The sequence below is a fragment of the Lissotriton helveticus genome, chromosome 2_1 (assembly GCF_964261635.1).
Source record: "Lissotriton helveticus chromosome 2_1, aLisHel1.1, whole genome shotgun sequence".
Lineage (NCBI taxonomy): Eukaryota > Metazoa > Chordata > Amphibia > Caudata > Salamandridae > Lissotriton > Lissotriton helveticus.
The window spans coordinates 1,224,304,588-1,224,326,233 of record NC_136059.1 but is presented as its reverse complement, the minus strand read 5'-3'; the positions used below and the strand labels follow the sequence as shown (position 1 = coordinate 1,224,326,233).

Below are 21,646 nucleotides of genomic sequence, written 5' to 3'. Positions count from 1 at the left end.
GTTCTTGGTATGTAGAGATGCAGATTCTCACACTTAGCATTAGATCACCATCTGGTGTTGGGCTCGGATGCTTGCAGGTTGTTGTCTTGGAAGAAGTCTTTGTAGTCACGAGATAGGTGACTTCTCCCTTGGACGATAGTGCGCATGGGCATCGACTCCATCCTTAGTTTGTTTTTCGCCATGATGGGAAATGATGGAGTTAGTAGAAAGAAAAAAGATGTCCATGTGTGGATATCTAATTAAGATAGAACTGTAACAGATACAGGTCTCGGGGAGGCGGGTGGGCGTGTGAGAATCTGCAGCTCCACATGGCAAGAACAGATGCATACTGGTAAGTAGCATTTTCGTTCGAGGCATATGAGCTGGAGATCTCACACTTAGCATAGACTATACAGCAGTATCTCCCCTAGCGGTGGTCAACTGTATCATACTGCAGTAGTTTGAAAGAGAGTCTTAAGAACAGCTTAGCTAACAGCAGCTTGCTGCTTGTTTTGCACGTCAACACAATAGTGTTTAGTGAAGTTGTGTGTTGTAGACCATGTTGCTGCTCTACAGATGTCTTCTAGGGGAATGTTTCCAAAGAAAGCCATAGAGGATCCTAGTTTGCGTGTGGAGTGCGCTCTAGGAGGAATTGTTAATGTGCTTTTCGCTTTTTGGTAGCATATTTGGATACATTTAACGATCCACCTTGCAATCCCAGCTTTAGAGATGGGATTCCCTTTATGTGATGGGAAGAAAGCTACAAACAATTGTTTTGTTTTGCAAAACGATTTGGTTCTGTCAATGTAATAAAGTAGGGCTCTTTTAACATCTATGGTGTGTAGGACTCTCTCTGTTACGGAGTCTGAGTTTTGAAAAAACACTGGTAACTTCACTGCATTGATTAAGATGAAATGGAGAGATGACTTTAGGAAGGAATTTTGGGTTTGTTCTGAGGAACACTTTGTTACGATGTAATTGCAAGAATGGTTACTGTATGGTGAAAGCCTGGATCTCACTTACTCTTCTAAGATAGGTAATGTCAACAAGGAACGTGACTTTCCATGTGAGGAACTGTAGTTCGCATTTGTGTAAAGGTTCAAATGGGGGTCCATGAACCTGGTAAGAACAATATTTAGGTTCCACTCTGGAGAGGGTGGTAACCTAGGAGGAATGATTCTTTTTAGGCCTTCCATAAAGGCTTTAATTGCAGGGACTCTAAATAGTGACAAGTGTTGTTTGTTTTGTAAGTAAGCAGCAAGTGCTGCTAGATGTATACGTATAGATAAATATGCTAGATTACATCTTTGCAAGTGCAGTAGATAGCAAATGATATTCTGGATGGAAGCATCCAGTGGATCAATACGATTATTGGTGAAGTAAATAACAAATATTTTCCATTTTGCAGCATAGCAAGCTCTAGCAGTAGGTCGTCTGGCTTCTTTAATGATGTTCATACAGTCCGGTGGTAGGTTAAGGTAACTGAACTCTAAGACTTCAGGAGCCAGATCGCTAGATTCAGCTGATCTGGATCTGGATGTCTGATCTCTCCATGGTTCTACGTTAGCAGGGATGGGGACAGGCGCAGTTTGTGGTGCGGAACTAGTGAGAGTTCCAACAGCGTTGTGAACCACGGTTGTGGGGCCCATGTGGGAGCCACTAAGATTAGTTTGACCAGTTCATCCATATCACATTTCCCTTGGACAACGGGTGTGGAAACCTGGCGGTGAAGGTTGGGCATTTTGCGTTGTCGTGTGTGGTGAACAGATCTATGTCTGGTTGGCCCCACCTGTGGAAGAATGGTAGATGAACCTGGGGATATAGCTCCCATTGGTGAATCCATCGTGTCTGTCGACTTGACAGATCCGCAATCTGATTGTGAACTCCTGGAAGGTGTTTAGTCAGTAGATATATAGTTTGTGGGATGGCCCATCTTCAAATGTTCTTTGCGAGCTTGGACAGTTGCAGAGAATGTGTCCCTCCTTGTTTTTGTATGTGGTACATGGCTGTCATGTTGTCCGTCCGGATCAAGACAGCTTTGTTTTGTACATGTACTTGGAAAGATTTTAGTGCTAGGAATATTGCTAGTAGCTCCAGGTGACTGATGTGGAGCACTTTTTGTTGAGTGGTCCATCTGCCCTGAGTTGTATGTCCGAGGAGATGGGCTCCCCATCCTGTGAGTGATGCGTCTGTTGTGAGTACTATCTGTGGAACAGGTTTGTGGAATGGCCGCCCTTTAAACACGTTTTTTGTGTTGCACCACTGCAGAGAGCGATGTGTGCAGCTGTCTACCAACACCAGATCCGTAAGTTGTCCTTGAGCCTGATTCCACTGATGTGTTAGACATTCCTGTAATGGACGCATTTGAAGTCTTGCATATGGTACATTATAAATGCAAGATGCCATCATGCCTATGAGCTGCATGAACACTCTGGCTGGGAGAGTGTTGGACTTGAAATGTTGTGACTAGGGCTGGTATGCTGGCTATCCTGGCTGGATTGGGATATGCTAGAGCTGCGGAGGTGTTTATTGTGGCCCCCAGATATTGGTGTATATGAGAGGGCTGGAGATGCGACTTGGTGTCGTTGATCGGGAACCCCAAGTTGTGTAATGTCTGAATGGTTTGAGGAGTGTGTTGAACCCACTGATTGAATGACTTGGCTTTTATTAGCCAGTCGTCTAGATATGGGAAGACATGGATCTGTTGTCTTTTGAGATGTGCGGCTACTACTGCAAGGCACTTTGTGAACATTCTGGGTGCAGTTGTGACTCCGAATGGAAGGACTTTGAACTGATAGTGTTGTCCGTCCACTACAAACCTTAGATACTTTCTGTGGGAAGGATGAATGGGAATGTGGAAGTAGGCGTCCTTAAGATCTAGTGTGGCAAGAAAGTCGCCTTGTTCCAGCAGCGGGAGCACTTGTTGGAGAGGGATCATATGAAAATGATCTGAGTGTATATATAGGTTGAGGGGCCTGAGATCGAGTATTGGTCTTAGAGTCCCGTCTTTCTTGGGTATTAGGAAGTACAGCGAGTAAACCCCTATTCCTTGATGTTGTAAAGGAATAGTCTCTATTGCATGCTTTTGAAGCAATGAGAGAACCTCTTGTTTTAGGAGCGTAAGATGTTCTGTGGACATGGGACGCTGCTTGGGGGGTATATGTGTGGGGGGGGGGGGGTAGCTGTAAGTTCTAGGCAGTAACCATACTGGATAATTCGTCTCACCCACCTCTCTGTTGTGATGGAATTCCAGACAGGTAAGAACTGTGATAATCTCCCCCCGACTGGAGTGGGATGGTGTGGGGGGAGCGGAGGAAAGTCACTGTTTTGTGGTGGGGGAGGTACGAGTGTTGTTATTACCTCTACCTCTTCCTTTATTGTTATTTCCTCTGGTCTGCCTCTAAAGTATCCTTTATTAGGGGATGTGTGTGTAGCGGCTTTAAACAAAGATGAGTTGTCTGCTCCCATGTGTTTGGAGGCCCCTCTATAGAACGCGCTGAAAGGAGCCCCATGTTTGTGGAGACTGTAAAGCTCCCATGGACCTAACAGTCTCAGTGTCTTTCTTCATTTTTTCAAGTGCAGTGTCCACAGCCGGGCCAAAAAGTTGTTGTTGGTTGAACTGCTGGTTGAGGATGGTAGTCTGGACTTCCTGCTTAAAGCCTGAGATGTGCTGACAGGCACGTTGCCTAAGGAGCACACTGGTATTGATGGATCTGGAGGCAGTGTCTGCTGCGTCAAGTACACATTTTATTGACGCATTTGAAATTAGCTTGCCCTCTTGGATGAGATGTTTTGCTTGTGTTTTATATTGATCAGGCAAATTCTGTAGTAGGGTTTCTAACTGGTCGTAGTGAGCCCTATCATATCTTGCAAGCAGTGCCTGTGTGTTGGCTATGCGCCAGTGTTCCTGCTTGCGCAGCTACCCTTTTGCCAGAAGCGTCTAGCAATTTGGATTCTTTATCAGGGGTAAATCATAGGGTATGACGGGCAATATTTACTTTAGTGTTTTTAGCAGAAAAAAGCAAGCTGACGTAAGCTGATTGGTCTGATCAACGAAGATGAGTTTGGAAACAAAAATGTTTCCCAAATTTCTCACTTACAATACATAAAAAGGCAGAGGGCCCCAAGTCTTAGGCCACCATGCATTATCACAAAAGGAAATAACATTTACAAGGATAAGCACCTCTGTCTTTTCAGAATTTAGCTGCGTCCAATTCACTATGGCTCTCATGCAAATATTAAATCAGTCAGCCATTTCTTCTGTGTTATTAGTAATAGATACCACTAGTTGAGTATAGTCACATAAGAGATGGTTGAGAAGCCAAATGTTCCTATCATATTTGCTAATGGAGCCACCTATAGGTTGAATAATGTGGGACTTAGCTATGACTCTTGCGGGACACCACATGGCAAGGAAAATGGTTTGTAACCCTGGCTCTGGATGCAAAACAGTTATATTGTACGGTCAAAAGCTTGAGCTTAATTACTGAAGTATGGAAACTCCTAAAGAAGGTGTTAAACCATCTAGTCCAGAGATGCAAGGATCTGGTAGCACTGATAACTACTTCATTGGAGACTGTTTCTTCTGTTACCTCCAGGAAGAATCAGAGTACTTGTGTGCTTCCTGAGATACTCGCCCCTCATCAATTGGTATGTCTATCACTATCTATATATTAACCAACAGAATAGCCAAAACTGTTGGGTTTTACGCAGTGATCCTCATATTGCACTTCTTTGTCATTTGTAATGACCTTTAAATGTGAAGCGCTTGCTGTTTCCTTAATTGTGAGGCCTGCTGCTTTCCCGCTTCATTTGCTCCTGTCATATTTCTAATTGACTTGTGTCATAGAATATTCTATCTTGTTGCTTTTCAGCATCTGCAATTGTCTCCTCAAAGCAAGAACTTTCTGCCAGAGCCTCTAGGATTTATTTACGTTTAGCTTTAGCTTCACTCAGATCCCATTGAAGCTTCTGAAGGACACTTCCTCTAAGTGTTTTGAGGAAAGCTGTCTCAGCAATAAACCTCCTCTGGTGACTTCCTTAAGTGAGTCTCAGATTGTAATGGCATTACATTTGACACTGTGCTCAGCCTACCATAATTTGTGCTTTGACGGTTGCCTCAACCACTGTGTCCCATACAAGGCCGTTATTCGACCACCGTGAAACTCATGATGGTTTCTCTTTCCAATCCCCAAACATTGTTTATAGCAGAGGTGCATAATCAGATAGTGAGTTGAGCCTATGATGTGCTGCATCTAGCATTGATCTAAATTACTGGTCAATTAGTACTACATCTAGCCTTGCATATGTTTTGTCCATGTGTGGATATCTAATTAAGATAGAACTGTAACAGATACAGGCCAATGCGCTTTATAAGAAATGCTAACATAACATAACAAGCAAACCTTAAAGTTGCTGCTGACTCATGCAAACTTGGCATGCACACTGGACAGCACTCGGACATTGCTGAAGCAGGTAGCAAAGCATCATTGGTACACATAGTAGAACATCACTGATAAACAAAGTAATACATCACACAAATGAAGAATAGATGGCAAGCAGACTATCGGACTGCTTGTCTCAATAACTGAAAAGAAGTGAAGACACTGAGTCCTTTCATCATTGTTTATTCCTGAACAGTGCTGATATCACTGCTAGTTTCCTCTATGGAAGATTGGGTCACTACTTTATTGAATGGGCCTCCTTCCATTCATAAGTTGTTCTAGACTGCCATCTTAGATCAGTTTCATTGTAACAAAACATGCACCCGGCCTGGCAGTTCAGCCTGGACAGCTCTTATTGGAGCAGGATAAAGAATGATTTGCACTTGTCAGCTCTCTGTCTGGGGTTGCATAGTGTGAGAACAATGATAGATGAATGTGACTGCCAGCCATCGTCAATGGTTGAGATTAATTCAAGCATTCATCCCAGGACTTTAATGTTTGTGGCAAAGTATTCACCAATATAGTTGCCGTTTTGCAAGAAGGTTCAGACCATACTTTTCTTCAGGATATGAAAATGGCCTGGCTGACTGCATGCATGCTGACAATCTGATACGGAGTCTAGATATGGAAGCCTGCTGGCCTTCTTACACGGTACCAGAGCCCATTACAACAAGCCATTATTTGTACTTTCTCTCTCCATGACGACATGTTGCAAAGAAAATGTTTAACATCCTCCTGCCATCCTAGTCTGCATAATCAGATAAATAAACTGTGGACATATGCGCCTTTATCTACATGAATTATACAACCATAGTTACATTTGTAATGCGATGAATTCAGTTAAACTTGGTGGAATAAACTTCTACGGATAGTCAACTTTATATGCCATCTCATATATTTTTAACTTGAATGAAAATGTATCTAATTGGTCTACTGTTGTAATCAATTCTTTACGCTTCACCCGTTATGAATTCCACGTGAAGTTGTCCAGGGGACATCAGGGCCAAGCTCACTCTGTGATTTAACAGGAGTCATAAGTTAAGCTTTACTGAATGTGGAATGACCACATCCACAAATTAAATTACAACCGCTGCCTTTATCGCAAAAGAGAAATGACACTGACTTTGCCTCTGCGGTTGAGAAAGGTAAGTTACCAATGCTAACTTTTCCAAAGCTCATTTGCTTAGCATCCAATGACCGATGAGCAATAGGAAAAGGGAAACCACCAAAATAAAATCAATTATCTTTTGCTCCCACTGGTTCCAGTTAAGTAGTAGTTTCTGGGAGACCTGTGATGGGTCATGGTGGATTTGAAACTGGCACAATAGTCAATTCTAATTCGTGTGAAAAAACTGTTGGGTGATCACAGTAAATAAGAACTCTGTCTCCAAAGCTGATCAAACAGAATGAAGTTCTAGATCCATTCTGTCCACTGATATCCCCAAAGAAACATCCATTTGGAAGAAGTGCCAAACTTCAACTTGCATTCACATGGTCTTCTGGTTGTGAGGGCCTGAAAACCTCACCAGCCTGTGATGTGGAGCATTGCTGGGCGACCTTTTCAGCTCCTTGAACACCTTATGATAGCAGTCTAAAAACAGGTGTATCAGTTTATTCCTAAAATTGTTAGTCTTAAAACTCAAATTGTGGACTTTGTTATTTCGAGAAATACAGTCAGGCCTTCAGCACTTGGATCAGCATTACTGCCACACCTGAGGTTAATCCTGAGGTGGATTCTGACTGCAATCTTGTTTGGGAGTCTTGCCGAGCCAAAAGCAAAGTATTCTGAAGACAGCCTCTAAGTGTTGACTGTTATATTGACAATTATTTGCATAATCTAAGTGGGAAAAAAATTGCTGCCAATCAGTGATGAAGCAACCGAATAATAGCATATTGTGCTGCCAAGCCATGGCCATTGATAGGTGTCCTTCCCTGAAGACACAGATAGGCTGAGAAGCCACCCTGGTAGTCATGTGACTGTTGACAGGCCTTTATATTCTGTTAATATGAAACTGATCTAAGATGGCAGTTCTAGAACAACTTATGTATGGAAAGAGATCCATTCAATAAAGTAGTGACCCCAAATTCCATAGAGGAAACTAGCAGTGATATCAGCACTGTTCAGGAATAAAGGACAATGATGAAAGGACTCAGTGTCTTCACTTCTTTTCAGTAATTAAGACAAGTAGTCCGGTAGTCTGCTTGCCATCTATTCTTCATTTATGTGATGTATTACTTTGTTTATTAGTGATGTCCTACTATATGTACCAATGATGCTTTGCTACCTGCATCAGTAATGTCCAAGTCCTGTCCAGTGTATATGCCAAGTTTGCGTGAGTCAGCAGCAACGTTAAGGTTTGCTTGTGCATGTCTCTTTTCCCAAGGGGAAAAGCGGGATACATTTTGGAAGGAAAATGCTACTTACCAGTATGCATCTGTTCTTGGTATGTAGAGATGCAGATTCTCACACTTAGCATTAGATCACCATCTGGTGTTGGGCTCGGATGCTTGCAGGTTGTTGTCTTGGAAGAAGTCTTTGTAGTCACGAGATAGGTGACTTCTCCCTTGGACGATAGTGCGCATGGGCATCGACTCCATCCTTAGTTTGTTTTTCGCCATGATGGGAAATGATGGAGTTAGTAGAAAGAAAAAAGATGTCCATGTGTGGATATCTAATTAAGATAGAACTGTAACAGATACAGGTCTCGGGGAGGCGGGTGGGCGTGTGAGAATCTGCAGCTCCACATGGCAAGAACAGATGCATACTGGTAAGTAGCATTTTCGTTCGAGGCATATGAGCTGGAGATCTCACACTTAGCATAGACTATACAGCAGTATCTCCCCTAGCGGTGGTCAACTGTATCATACTGCAGTAGTTTGAAAGAGAGTCTTAAGAACAGCTTAGCTAACAGCAGCTTGCTGCTTGTTTTGCACGTCAACACAATAGTGTTTAGTGAAGTTGTGTGTTGTAGACCATGTTGCTGCTCTACAGATGTCTTCTAGGGGAATGTTCCCAAAGAAAGCCATAGAGGATCCTAGTTTGCGTGTGGAGTGCGCTCTAGGAGGAATTGTTAATGTGCTTTTCGCTTTTTGGTAGCATATTTGGATACATTTAACGATCCACCTTGCAATCCCAGCTTTAGAGATGGGATTCCCTTTATGCGGTGGGAAGAAAGCTACAAACAATTGTTTTGTTTTGCAAAACGATTTGGTTCTGTCAATGTAATAAAGTAGGGCTCTTTTAACATCTATGGTGTGTAGGACTCTCTCTGTTACGGAGTCTGAGTTTTGAAAAAACAGTGGTAACTTCACTGATTGATTAAGATGAAATGGAGAGATGACTTTAGGAAGGAATTTTGGGTTTGTTCTGAGGAACACTTTGTTACGATGTAATTGTAAGAATGGTTACTGTATGGTGAAAGCCTGGATCTCACTTACTCTTCTAAGATAGGTAATGTCAACAAGGAACGTTACTTTCCATGTGAGGAACTGTAGTTCGCATTTGTGTAAAGGTTCAAATGGGGGTCCATGAAACTGGTAAGAACAATATTTAGGTTCCACTCTGGAGAGGGTGGTAACCTAGGAGGAATGATTCTTTTTAGGCCTTCCATAAAGGCTTTAATTGCAGGGACTCTAAATAGTGACAAGTGTTGTTTGTTTTGTAAGTAAGCAGCAAGTGCTGCTAGATGTATACGTATAGATAAATATGCTAGATTACATCTTTGCAAGTGCAGTAGATAGCAAATGATATTCTGGATGGAAGCATCCAGTGGATCAATACGATTATTGGTGAAGTAAATAACAAATATTTTCCATTTTGCAGCATAGCAAGCTCTAGCAGTAGGTCGTCTGGCTTCTTTAATGATGTTCATACAGTCCGGGGGTAGGTTAAGGTAACTGAACTCTAAGACTTCAGGAGCCAGATCGCTAGATTCAGCTGATCTGGATCTGGATGTCTGATCTCTCCCTGGTTCTACGTTAGCAGGGATGGGGACAGGCGCAGTTTGTGGTGCGGAACTAGTGAGAGTTCCAACAGCGTTGTGAACCACGGTTGTGGGGCCCATGTGGGAGCCACTAAGATTAGTTTGAGAGACTGTTGTCGGAGCTTGAGTACCACTAGTGGAATCAGTGGGAGTGGCGGAAAAGCCTGCGCAAATCTGCCTGACCAGTTCATCCATATCACATTTCCCTTGGAAAACGGGTGTGGAAACCTGGCGGTGAAGGTTGGGCATTTTGCGTTGTCGTGTGTGGTGAACAGATCTATGTCTGGTTGGCCCCACCTGTGGAAGAATGGTAGATGAACCTGGGGATATAGCTCCCATTGGTGAATCCATCGTGTCTGTCGACTTGACAGATCCGCAATCTGATTGTGAACTCCTGGAAGGTGTTTAGTCAGTAGATATATATTTTGTGGGATGGCCCATCTTCAAATGTTCTTTGCGAGCTTGGACAGTTGCAGAGAATGTGTCCCTCCTTGTTTTTGTATGTGGTACATGGCTGTCATGTTGTCCGTCCGGATCAAGACAGCTTTGTTTTGTACATGTACTTGGAAAGATTTTAGTGCTAGGAATATTGCTAGTAGCTCCAGGTGACTGATGTGGAGCACTTTTTGTTGAGTGGTCCATCTGCCCTGAGTTGTATGTCCGAGGAGATGGGCTCCCCATCCTGTGAGTGATGCGTCTGTTGTGAGTACTATCTGTGGAACAGGTTTGCGGAATGGCCGCCCTTATGACACGTTTTTTGTGTTGCACCACTGCAGAGAGCGATGTGTGCGGCTGTCTACCAACACCAGATCCGTAAGTTGTCCTTGAGCCTGATTCCACTGATGTGCTAGACATTCCTGTAATGGACGCATTTGAAGTCTTGCATTTGGTACATTATAAATGCAAGATGCCATCATGCCTATGAGCTGCATGAACACTCTGGCTGGGAGAGTGTTGGACTTGAAATGTTGTGACTAGGGCTGGTATGCTGGCTATCCTGGCTGGATTGGGATATGCTAGAGCTGTGGAGGTGTTTATTGTGGCCCCCAGATATTGGTGTATGAGAGGGCTGGAGATGCGACTTGGTGTCGTTGATCGGGAACCCCAAGTTGTGTAATGTCTGAATGGTTTGAGGAGTGTGTTGAACCCACTGATTGAATGACTTGGCTTTTATTAGCCAGTCGTCTAGATATGGGAAGACATGGATCTGTTGTCTTTTGAGATGTGCGGCTACTACTGCAAGGCACTTTGTGAACATTCTGGGTGCAGTTGTGACTCCGAATGGAAGGACTTTGAACTGATAGTGTTGTCCGTCCACTACAAACCTTAGATACTTTCTGTGGGAAGGATGAATGGGAATGTGGAAGTAGGCGTCCTTAAGATCTAGTGTGGCAAGAAAGTCGCCTTGTTCCAGCAGCGGGAGCACTTGTTGGAGAGGGATCATATGAAAATGATCTGAGTGTATATATAGGTTGAGGGGCCTGAGATCGAGTATTGGTCTTAGAGTCCCGTCTTTCTTGGGTATTAGGAAGTACAGCGAGTAAACCCCTATTCCTTGATGTTGTAAAGGAATAGTCTCTATTGCATGCTTTTGAAGCAATGAGAGAACCTCTTGTTTTAGGAGCGTAAGATGTTCTGTGGACATGGGACGCTGCTTGGGGGGTATATGTGTGGGGGGGGGGGGTAGCTGTAAGTTCTAGGCAGTAACCATACTGGATAATTCGTCTCACCCACCTCTCTGTTGTGATGGAATTCCAGACAGGTAAGAACTGTGATAATGTCCCCCCGACTGGAGTGGGATGGTGTGGGGGGAGCGGAGGAGAGTCACTGTTTTGTGGTGGGGGAGGTACGAGTGTTGTTATTACCTCTACCTCTTCCTTTATTGTTATTTCCTCTGGATCTGCCTCTAAAGTATCCTCTATTAGGGGATGTGTGTGTAGCGGCTTTAAACAAAGATGAGTTGTCTGCTCCCATGTGTTTGGAGGCCCCTCTATAGAAGGAGCGCTGAAAGGAGCCCCATGTTTGTGGAGACTGTAAAGCTCCCATGGACCTAACAGTCTCAGTGTCTTTCTTCATTTTTTCAAGTGCAGTGTCCACAGCCGGGCCAAAAAGTTGTTGTTGGTTGAACTGCTGGTTGAGGATGGTAGTCTGGACTTCCTGCTTAAAGCCTGAGATGTGCTGACAGGCACGTTGCCTAAGGAGCACACTGGTATTGATGGATCTGGAGGCAGTGTCTGCTGCGTCAAGTAAACATTTTATTGACGCATTTGAAATTAGCTTGCCCTCTTGGATGAGATGTTTTGCTTGTGTTTTATATTGATCAGGCAAATTCTGTAGTAGGGTTTCTAACTGGTCGTAGTGAGCCCTATCATATCTGGCAAGCAGTGCCTGTGTGTTGGCTATGCGCCAGTGTTCCTGCTTGCGCAGCTACCCTTTTGCCAGAAGCGTCTAGTAATTTGGATTCTTTATCAGGGGGTGGCGCTTTCCCGGAGGTTTGAGAGTTGGCGCACTATCTAGTGTTGGAAACTACTAGAGAATCCAAAGGTGGCTGTCCCTTAATGTAAGCAGGATCTGCAGGGGCAGGTCTATACTTTTTTTCTATCCTAGGATTAAGAATCCTGGCACGTACGGATCTATAAACACTTCGGGGCATGTTTAATGACTCCCTTAATCATTGGCAATATTTGCACTGTCTTTTGGGACTGTTCAAATGTATCCAACAGAAAGTCCTCTTCTGCTGCATCTGAGTGAATTGCGACGCCATGATAGATGGTAGCCCTATTAATTATCTGTCCAAAACCAATATTGTCGTCTGGGGGAGATGGTTTTAAGGGGCATGTGTGCGGGCTTGGGACACCTGGTGTATCTGTTGGGATAGCGTACTCCCAATCATGTGGGTCGGTTGGATATGTGAAAGGGTCATCTGGGTCCCCCCACCACTAGGTCCTCATCATCATCATCATCATCTGGGGGTGTATGAGGTGGAGAAGTCTCAATTGGAAGTGTAATAGATTTAGGGAGAGGAAGTGGGGAAGGAAGTATAGGAGAAGAAGGATGCATAGGTGATGTGGCAGAGTCCTTCTTTACAGGCACTGGAGGAACAGGTGCTGTGTGTAACTTCCTCTTCCTATATGGCATATTGGTGACATGTCCTGTTTCTGGATCAATATAAATCTTTTTCTGTTTAGGAGCAACAGGATCCAGATGAAAAAGTTCCTCTTCCTCAGGAACCGCTTTCGGCGCTGATGTTTTCCGTTCCGAGCGGGGTTGGTGTTGACTTTTATTGTCTTTGGTCTTAGGAGGTGTGATAGAGTCCTTAGGCTTAGCTTTTGGTTTCGAGACTCTTGGTTTCGGAGCCGAAGCAGGATCTTTAGGCTTGGAAACGTTGAAAGCCGGTTTATCCACAGGCCTCGAGGCTTTCGGGGCCGATTTTTCTTTAGAGGTGGAAGGGGTCGGAACCGATTTCGAAGCAGAGAGTTCTTTTAGTTTCGGTGCCGAAGGTGCCGGTGGGATTGGTACATGCGGTTTGCTCGGTCCCGAGCTACCTGAAGGCTTTTCTTTTCAGAGCCGGGCTCGAAGGTGACGCTTCTGAAGTATGTTTTCGGTCACGACTGGGGCTAGCAGCAAAGTCTTGACCACTGCCTTTGGTTTTGGTGGTGGTGTTGGGGTAGGGGCACTAGTACTCACTCGTTGACCAGGAGTAATGGGGTCGTCCCGAGTCTTCTGCCTCTGATACAAGTTGGAGATCTTCGGAATCTTCTCCTGGGACATCTGGGCCTGTGTCGAAGATGTCCACTGGTTCCGGAGCTGATCTCTGCATGATGTGTTGACGAGCCCTTCGATCTCGAATGGTCTTCTTTGATCGAAAGGACGTGCAGGCTGGATAGCTGGACTCGTCATGTTCAGGTGATAGGCACAGGTTGCAGACCTTGTGATGGTCACTGTGTGGGAATTTTGCTCTACACTGGGGGCATTTCTTGAATGGCGTCCTTTCCATGAGCCGTAGGCCTAACTGCGTGGATAGGCCCAACGGCCCGCGTCGACGACTGAAATCGATGAAAGTTGCGTCGAAGCTTAAGATGTTCGAAGTCAATCCAAAGAGTTATGGAAATTTTTCGCGTCTAAGTAGTTTGAAATATAGATTTCAAACCGGAGCGCAAAAGTTGCATCAGAACCCAATGGCGGGAAAAAACAATCTAAGGATGGAGTTGATGCCCATGCGCACTATCGTCCAAGGGAGGAGTCACCTATCTCGTGACTACAAAGTCTTCTTCCAAGACAACAACAACCTGCAAGCATCCGAGCCCAACACCAGATGGCGATCTAATGCTAAGTGTGAGATCTGCAGCTTATATGCCTGGAACTTGAATTTTTTTGTTTACTTGCAGGGCATTATGGTGATCAGTTTCTATTGGCATCCTCACAAGGGAAGTCTTAGCAAATTGTTCCTCACTTAAGGGGGCTTCTTACCACTTCTTGATTAACCCTCTGTCCACCAGGGCTGGTTTTATACATATCCACTCCTACCCTGTCTAAGGCCTTCTCTGCAGCCAGAAAGAGAAGGATTGCCTCCCTCCCTTTTCAGAGAGCTGATTCTAAGATAAGTAGGTTGTCCTTCACGTGCTCCACCACCTGAAGCTTGTGTATGAAGATCATTTGATCAGGGCAAATTGGTTGGGGCGTAGCACTTAAAGCTGCATCTCAAACGTTTTGTGAAGATATTTACATCCGTTTTGAGCTGTGAGATTTGCCTATAGGCACCCAAAGTCTCCAGGTCCTTCCTTGGCTTATGTGAGGGAGAGCTGAGCCTCTGGCATAATTTGATTTGATTTATTTTTATAAGGAGAGACGTATGCCCGAAGGTGTTTTGGAGCTAAGCGTTTACTGTCAGATCCTCTAACTAACCATGATCAAAACTACAGTGGAAGAGCAACTACAGTGGAAGAGCAAAAAATCCAGGCTTTCAACTGTTTTCTAAAACCCTGCAAGTTGGATTGTCCTCTCAATTGCTATGGCATAAGATTCCAGAGCTTAGACGTGTGGTAAACAAAACCTCAACAGCCCCATGTGACTGTGAATTCTAGGCACCACCTCTTTTTTGGAGACTGCAGATCGTAAATATCATTTTGGTAGATACCAGGAGAAACTTCTTTTGAGATATTCAGGGCCAGTCAGATTAGGAGCTTTATGAGCTGTACACAGAGCTTTACATGCTAACCTCTTAACAGGGAGCCAATGTAATTCCTCTAAGGCTTTCGAGACAGAGTTGAACTTCTTGATATTTTCAAGCAGGCGAGCTGCTGCTTTCTGTATCCTCTGCAACATTTTTGGACATCCCTTGCTGCAAGCCCAAATAAAGGGCATTGCAATAATCCAGTTTTGAAAAATTCCAAAGCAATAATGACTGTTTTCCTAAAATCATAGGGTATGACGGGCAATATTTACTTTAGTGTTTTTAGCAGAAAAAAGCAAGCTGACGTAAGCTGATTGGTCTGATCAACGAAGATGAGTTTGGAAACAAAAATGTTTCCCAAATTTCTCACTTACAATACATAAAAAGGCAGAGGGCCCCAAGTCTTAGGCCACCATGCATTATCACAAAAGGAAATAACATTTACAAGGATAAGCACCTCTGTCTTTTCAGAATTTAGCTGCGTCCAATTCACTATGGCTCTCATGCAATTATTAAATCAGTCAGCCATTTCTTCTGTGTTATTAGTAATAGATACCACTAGTTGAGTATAGTCACATAAGAGATGGTTGAGAAGCCAAATGTTCCTATCATATTTGCTAATGGAGCCACCTATAGGTTGAATAATGTGGGACTTAGCTATGACTCTTGCGGGACACCACATGGCAAGGAAAATGGTTTGTAACCCTGGCTCTGGATGCAAAACAGTTATATTGTACGGTCAAAAGCTTGAGCTTAATTACTGAAGTATGGAAACTCCTAAAGAAGGTGTTAAACCATCTAGTCCAGAGATGCAAGGATCTGGTAGCACTGATAACTACTTCATTGGAGACTGTTTCTTCTGTTACCTCCGGGAAGAATCAGAGTACTTGTGTGCTTCCTGAGATACTCGCCCCTCATCAATTGGTATGTCTATCACTATCTATATATTAACCAACAGAATAGCCAAAACTGTTGGGTTTTACGCAGTGATCCTCATATTGCACTTCTTTGTCATTTGTAATGACCTTTAAATGTGAAGCGCTTGCTGTTTCCTTAATTATGAGGCCTGCAGCTTTCCCGCTTCATTTGCTCCTGTCATATTTCTAATTGACTTGTGTCATAGAATATTCTATCTTGTTGCTTTTCAGCATCTGCAATTGTCTCCTCAAAGCCAGAACTTTCTGCCAGAGCCTCTAGGATTTATTTACGTTTAGCTTTAGCTTCACTCAGATCCCATTGAAGCTTCTGAAGGACACTTCCTCTAAGTGTCTTGAGGAAAGCTGTCTCAGCAATAAACCTCCTCTGGTGACTTCCTTAAGTGAGTCTCAGATTGTAATGGCATTACATTTGACACTGTGCTAGGCCTACCATAATTTGTGCTTTGACGGTTGCCTCAACCACTGTGTCCCATACAAGGCCGTTATTCGACCACCGTGAAACTCATGATGGTTTCTCTTTCCAATCCCCAAACATTGTTTATAGCAGAGGTGCATAATCAGATAGTGAGTTGAGCCTATGATGTGCTGCATCTCGCATTGATCTAAATTACTGGTCAATTAGTACTACATCTAGCCTTGCATATGTTTTGTTAGTTGCCAAAAATATGAAAAAATTATCTCATTTAATTTAGAGCGTTTAAATTATTCATTAAACTCAATATCACAAGCCAATGATAATCTCACCCGGAAGGAATACTGTTCCTTCATAAGGGAGTCAGCTTTTATCCTTTGTCCTTTCTAGAACAAGCATCTGTTCCATTTTTATGACCAATGTGCATTAAGTTTATTCTGTGATCTATTTTACTGTTAACGTTAATCGCAAAGAGAATCCTTCCTGTCCCAGGTTTTGAGCATAGACAGAGCCCAACGTAATCTCTGTAACCCCAAGTTTGCCACTGGGGATCAACCATCATTCTCTTTATTCTCTCTAGAACCCAAGATGGAAAAGATTGCATGCGCAAGAAGAAGGGTCGGGTGACAGCCTAGAACTTAGTGCGGAAATATCCAGACCTTATGCTCCAAGTGTCCAGATGTATCAGATTCTGTGATCTATTTTACTGTTAACGTTAATCGCAAAGAGAATCCTTCCTGTCCCAGGTTTTGAGCATAGACAGAGCCCAACGTAATCTCTCTAACCCCAAGTTTGCCACTGGGGATCAACCATCATTCTCTTTATTCTCTCTAGAACCCAAGATGGAAAAGATTGCATGCGCAAGAAGAAGGGTCGGGTGACAGCCTAGAACTTAGTGCGGAAATATCCAGACCTTATGCTCCAAGTGTCCAGATGTATCAGATGGGTCTCAGGAATGTCTTGCGCCATCTCAGAAAGCTCAGGACATTCATCCTTTAAGGAGCAGCATACAGGACTCTGACATTAAGGGGATATATTTGGCCCCTGCCCATCAGGAAAGTGATTGTGGCGGCTAAGTGTTCTATGTTGTTTCCACTACTTTAGCCTGTCTGGACAGAGTTGATTCCGTCGTAAAATAGCTGAGACCCTCAGCATGGATACACCCTGCTATCAGACCTCTGCAACTGGACATTATCAGTCCCCATCATCAACTGTGGAGCAAAAGACCAAAACAGGCAGAGGCCAAAATAAGTAACAATTCTTGTGCTCTAAATTCCACTTCCAGGACTGAAAAGTGCTGGAAGAGGGATTTACCCAAGAAGACTCCACCCAATAAACACCTATGGATCCCTCACCTGTACCTACCCACCATGCTCTCCTAATACCTGAAATAGAAAAAACAGACTTTGTACAAACTCTGCTCGATATCACCAATCACAGTCTTTATTCAGTGTCCTCTGCAGAAGAATTGTCCTTGCAAAAGATGTCATCTACCATTGAGAGCCTTGCTTTCTGTAGGTGCAGAAATCCCTTCTTTTTGCTCTTTATCTAGTTCATTGTTTACTTGGGACCTTTCCATTTCTAGCCTATCTTCCACTTCCCACGAGTGACAGCTTTATTTTTTTTATCTGTCATGGCATTTCTCTACTCATCCACGAGACGTAGAATTAAGTTTGCTTCTAATAGGGATTTTACCATAAGTAACTAATCCCAGCAAAATATAAGTCTCAACGGTTAGTCCATATATATGGTACCTTGTATGTTCAGGGACAGTCTGTGACAAGTTTCAGCACATTCCATTTCTGTAAAGTCGCCACGGACCTATCTTGGTACAGCTCAATTCTAGGCCCCTTAATAGAGGAATGTTCTTGCTTCTGTCATTTTTTACCTTTAATTGAAAACGTAGGACCCCAGTCAAGATGTCAGGTTCTTTTGTAGGTTTGCAGACTGTTCAGGAGTCTAGTCTAGTTAAATTGACTGTGTGGCTCCCAGAGGCTTCCAGCAGCCACAGTCCCAATGGTGAAATGCAATGGGTTCACAGAATTACAGCACGCTTTATCATTCTAATGCTCTAGTCATTTTTTGTTACGGGCTAAATGGAATTATCAGAGACCTCATAAGGAAGTCATTAATGAGCTACTTATTCAGTATGAGTTAGAGTTCTGGCCAGTACCTCTGTTGCATTGGCACCATCAATGCTCAATTTGAGCTGGTGGTTGCAGGTGGAGACTGGCACTTATTTTTCCTTAACAAACTGATCCAGAGGAAGAGTGGTAAAAACACACAAGAGGAAAGAAGGAGGAAGCGAAAGATGAAAAACAGTGCTAAATGGGAGAAAGCAGGGAAGAAAAAGAACCTGCAAGAGTGAGATAAAGGTGCAGGGAGTGTCTGGTGGTGGATTAAAGAGGCAAGCAGTAGAATAAAGAATCTACAGGCTTACTGTTCAGCACCCCAACAGATTGATACCACCGGCCGCGAGCTTCAGAACAAAACTTTGAGCACCGCACTTATTATTTTGCGAATTAAGCACTCTAAATCATAATAAACAGTTGGTTTTGGGGCTGTCCCCTAGAAGCTGCCACAGCATCTTCCTAGGAGAAATATGTTTATTCCTACATACTTACAAAGGAATTTCTTCTTTTCTGACAATGGTAGTTCATGGAAAACTTCCCAGAATATGTTAATAGTTGGATGGGGTGACTGCTGTTTAAAAGCGCCATCATATTCTGCATTCTTTAAAACAAAAAACAAAAATAGCGAAAATTTACTGAGGAGATTTCATTAGATAATAGCCATAAAATAATCTGTAGATCATGTACACTCCACACAAACCTGTTCTAATTTCTTCCAATCATATTCCTCGTTTCCAATGATGATACTCCTCAGTTCCTTCGGATGGAAATCTTTCAGAAGCTCCTTCTCACAGACTTTGTAAAAACCCCTTTTGAATTCCTCGAAAACTACCTCCACAGACTTGCTGAACACGTAGTCTACATACATGTTTACATAGTCATGTCTGCAATAAAAGAAACAAACTCATGTTAAAAGGTGCCTACCACCTCATAAATAAGCAGAAATTACTAACATTCACAATAGGGATGGAAGCATATATGAAAAAAAGACGAAAAAAGATTTCTGGAAGTGAGCCAACCAGCAGTAGCGAGTCAGGACCCGAGAGTTGGGCCAGTGTCAGACAATGACCTCTCACCTGAAGGCCCAACACAGCATCATTCACCAGACGTCATCGGCCTCGAGGGTGACAGGGTCAGTGTACGCCACATACAACTCAATTATGTCCCAGTCCATGGTGATCTACCACTAGAAGGTGTACTTACTAAATTTCAAAGTCAGAATATTGTACCTGAAATCATATCTGTTAAGGTATCATTGTATTTTAAAATGTATGAATTGTTTGTCTTTTTATGATTTTATCAGAATCGAATAAAAGTATTTTGACTGAAGTCAGAATATTGAGGGTACTGGTACTTAATATCAAGGTCAAAAATATCGAAAAAACTATTGACAGGTAAGTGTAGATTTTCTATACTTAACTTCACATATATGTACCTACATGGTTTATATATATATATATATATATATATATATGCAGAGAACTCCTCCACGCCACAATCCAGTTGGACCAACGAAGCGGTACATAGGAGACGGACCACAGGATCGGTTACAGGTATTCTTTATTCAAATACAGCTGGGAGAAGGTGCATAACGCGTTTCGGGCTGTGTAAGCCCTTGCTCACATGCAACAATTGTTTGTAACTTTTGCAGTTTTATAGTGCTTGGTGACTGCGCAAACCCAGCCCTCTGATCCGGTCATGTGACCATAGACATAGAAAACATATCAATTGTTATGTATCATTACTGTGCAAAATACGCAAAAAAAGAGAAATAAACTTAACATTTCTTTATAAGCTTATTCTTTGGAATCTTCAATTATATATATATATATATATATTACCTACTGGCGGTCGCCAGTAGGTAGTTATAGTTAGGACCTAGTTTCCATAGGAAATCCGCAACATTCTATTGGGAATAACGTTGGCGTTGATGGACGGAATTGGCTGAATTTCTCCAGGAAAATGGCCAGCTCCGCTCCGCTCCTTCCCTGAAAGTTTGGGGGGGATTCGTGAAGCGGGGGCCAAGATAAAAAGGGGGTCCCAAAACGTGTTTTCCCCATGTTAATTTCCATAGGGCGGTTGGACTCACTTTTAGCCCGAACGGCTGAATGGATTTCCACCAAACTTGGCAAAATTGTAGGGACTGGTAGCCCGATGTGCCTTTGCTATGTCTCAAGATATGTGCTCCAGTGGATTTTGAGTAATTTAGGTTAAAAAAATATATATATCTATAAGCGCGCCCCGGTACGCGCACCGGGGCGCGTACCAGCGCGCTACGAGAGTACGGAGCGGAAAGCTGATTGGCTCTCGGGTGTCTGTCAACATTCCAAACAGTCCGGAGTGGCCGCCATCTTGTGTCTCGGTAGGATCAAGACACAAGAGGTGGCAAAAACAAAGGGGGAAATGACCAAAAGGGGGCAGGGTAGACCCCCCCCCCCGACCCCCTAGGTTTGATGTGGGGGCAAAACATTTTTTTATATTTTTTTCGATTTTCGCGGGGGGAGTGCCCGGTACACGCACCGGGGAGCATACTTTGGTGAGAAATAGTGAAAAAAGTTAGAGTAAAATAATCATTTTGCGTGATCAGAGGTAGGGTAGCCCTGAAAAGAGCTTTTGGGTTCTGTGGCTGAATTAGGTACCTACAAGTAGGTTCCAATGCACAGTCTTAAATTCAGGAGGAATATTCTATTCCCCTCATCTGAGAAGTGCACACCATCTCCTCTGTAGATATCTTGCATGTTGTAACGCAAGTTATTGTTGTATATTGAACCCATTCCATAGTCGCTCATGTAAGCAGAAACAGATTTATTCACATGTTTCCGTGCTTTCTCAAATTGTGGAAAAAATTGGTTGGACCACTTCCATTTCTGTCTTTGGCATATATTGGAATATACCAAGGCAGTTTGTGGAAAAAGTGCCATCAATTGCCCAAAGGTGTCCTTTAAAAGCATTTCCAGACCTACCCTAGTCAAAGTGCCTAGGTCATTTCCACCACAGTGCAGAATTATGAGGTGAGGGTGTGGCAGATGCAAAAAGGTTTTCACCAATGGTATTAATTGGTGACATCTCAATCCTCTCTGGCCAATCCACTTGATGTCCACATTTGGTAAATCAAGGTTGTGAAAATTTCTGATAGCTGCGTACCTTTGAGCCCAGTGGATGTAGCTATGTCCAATAATCCAGACAGAATACATGGTGAGAGGAGGTTCTGGTGCAGTCAGATGAAGTGTGGGAATGAAATGGCAGTAGGAACAGTAGGAGTTTGCAAAAAAAAACCTGTGGAGTTTCAGTGCTCTTGAATCACAAGCAATGATTGGTGGATTCAGATAGTTGAAAACTGAAAGTTAGGGTGCATGGTTCTGTTCTGTGAAAGAAGTAATTTGAATGGTTAAGAAAAAGTCATTTAAAGAAACATTGCACCGGATAAGCTGGTGTATTGAGAGGTCAAACATCCTTGCTGAGTTCATTTGAAACATTGTAGAATAAACTTTTGAACCTGAGAGCTCAGCGAGGAGGGAGTTGCTATGGTAACAGGCAGAAACGGCAATTTTTTTTCCGATTTACGCGGGGGGATGACAGAGTTTT

At 43.3% G+C, this 21,646-nt stretch overlaps 1 protein-coding gene across 2 annotated transcripts in view; it reads right to left on the bottom strand.

Annotated features, from left to right (window-relative positions):
• Positions 1 to 21,646, bottom strand: part of LOC144818567 (E3 ISG15--protein ligase HERC5-like) — a 400,809-nt gene that overhangs the window by 6,024 nt on the left and 373,139 nt on the right. For both annotated transcript variants that reach the window (XM_078676098.1, XM_078676099.1), the window contains 2 exons: positions 18,762 to 18,945; positions 18,554 to 18,662 (listed from right to left, as the gene is read on the bottom strand). In XM_078676098.1, coding sequence (XP_078532224.1) covers positions 18,554 to 18,662; positions 18,762 to 18,945 — 293 coding nt within the window. The remainder of the gene's footprint in view (positions 1 to 18,553; positions 18,663 to 18,761; positions 18,946 to 21,646) is intronic.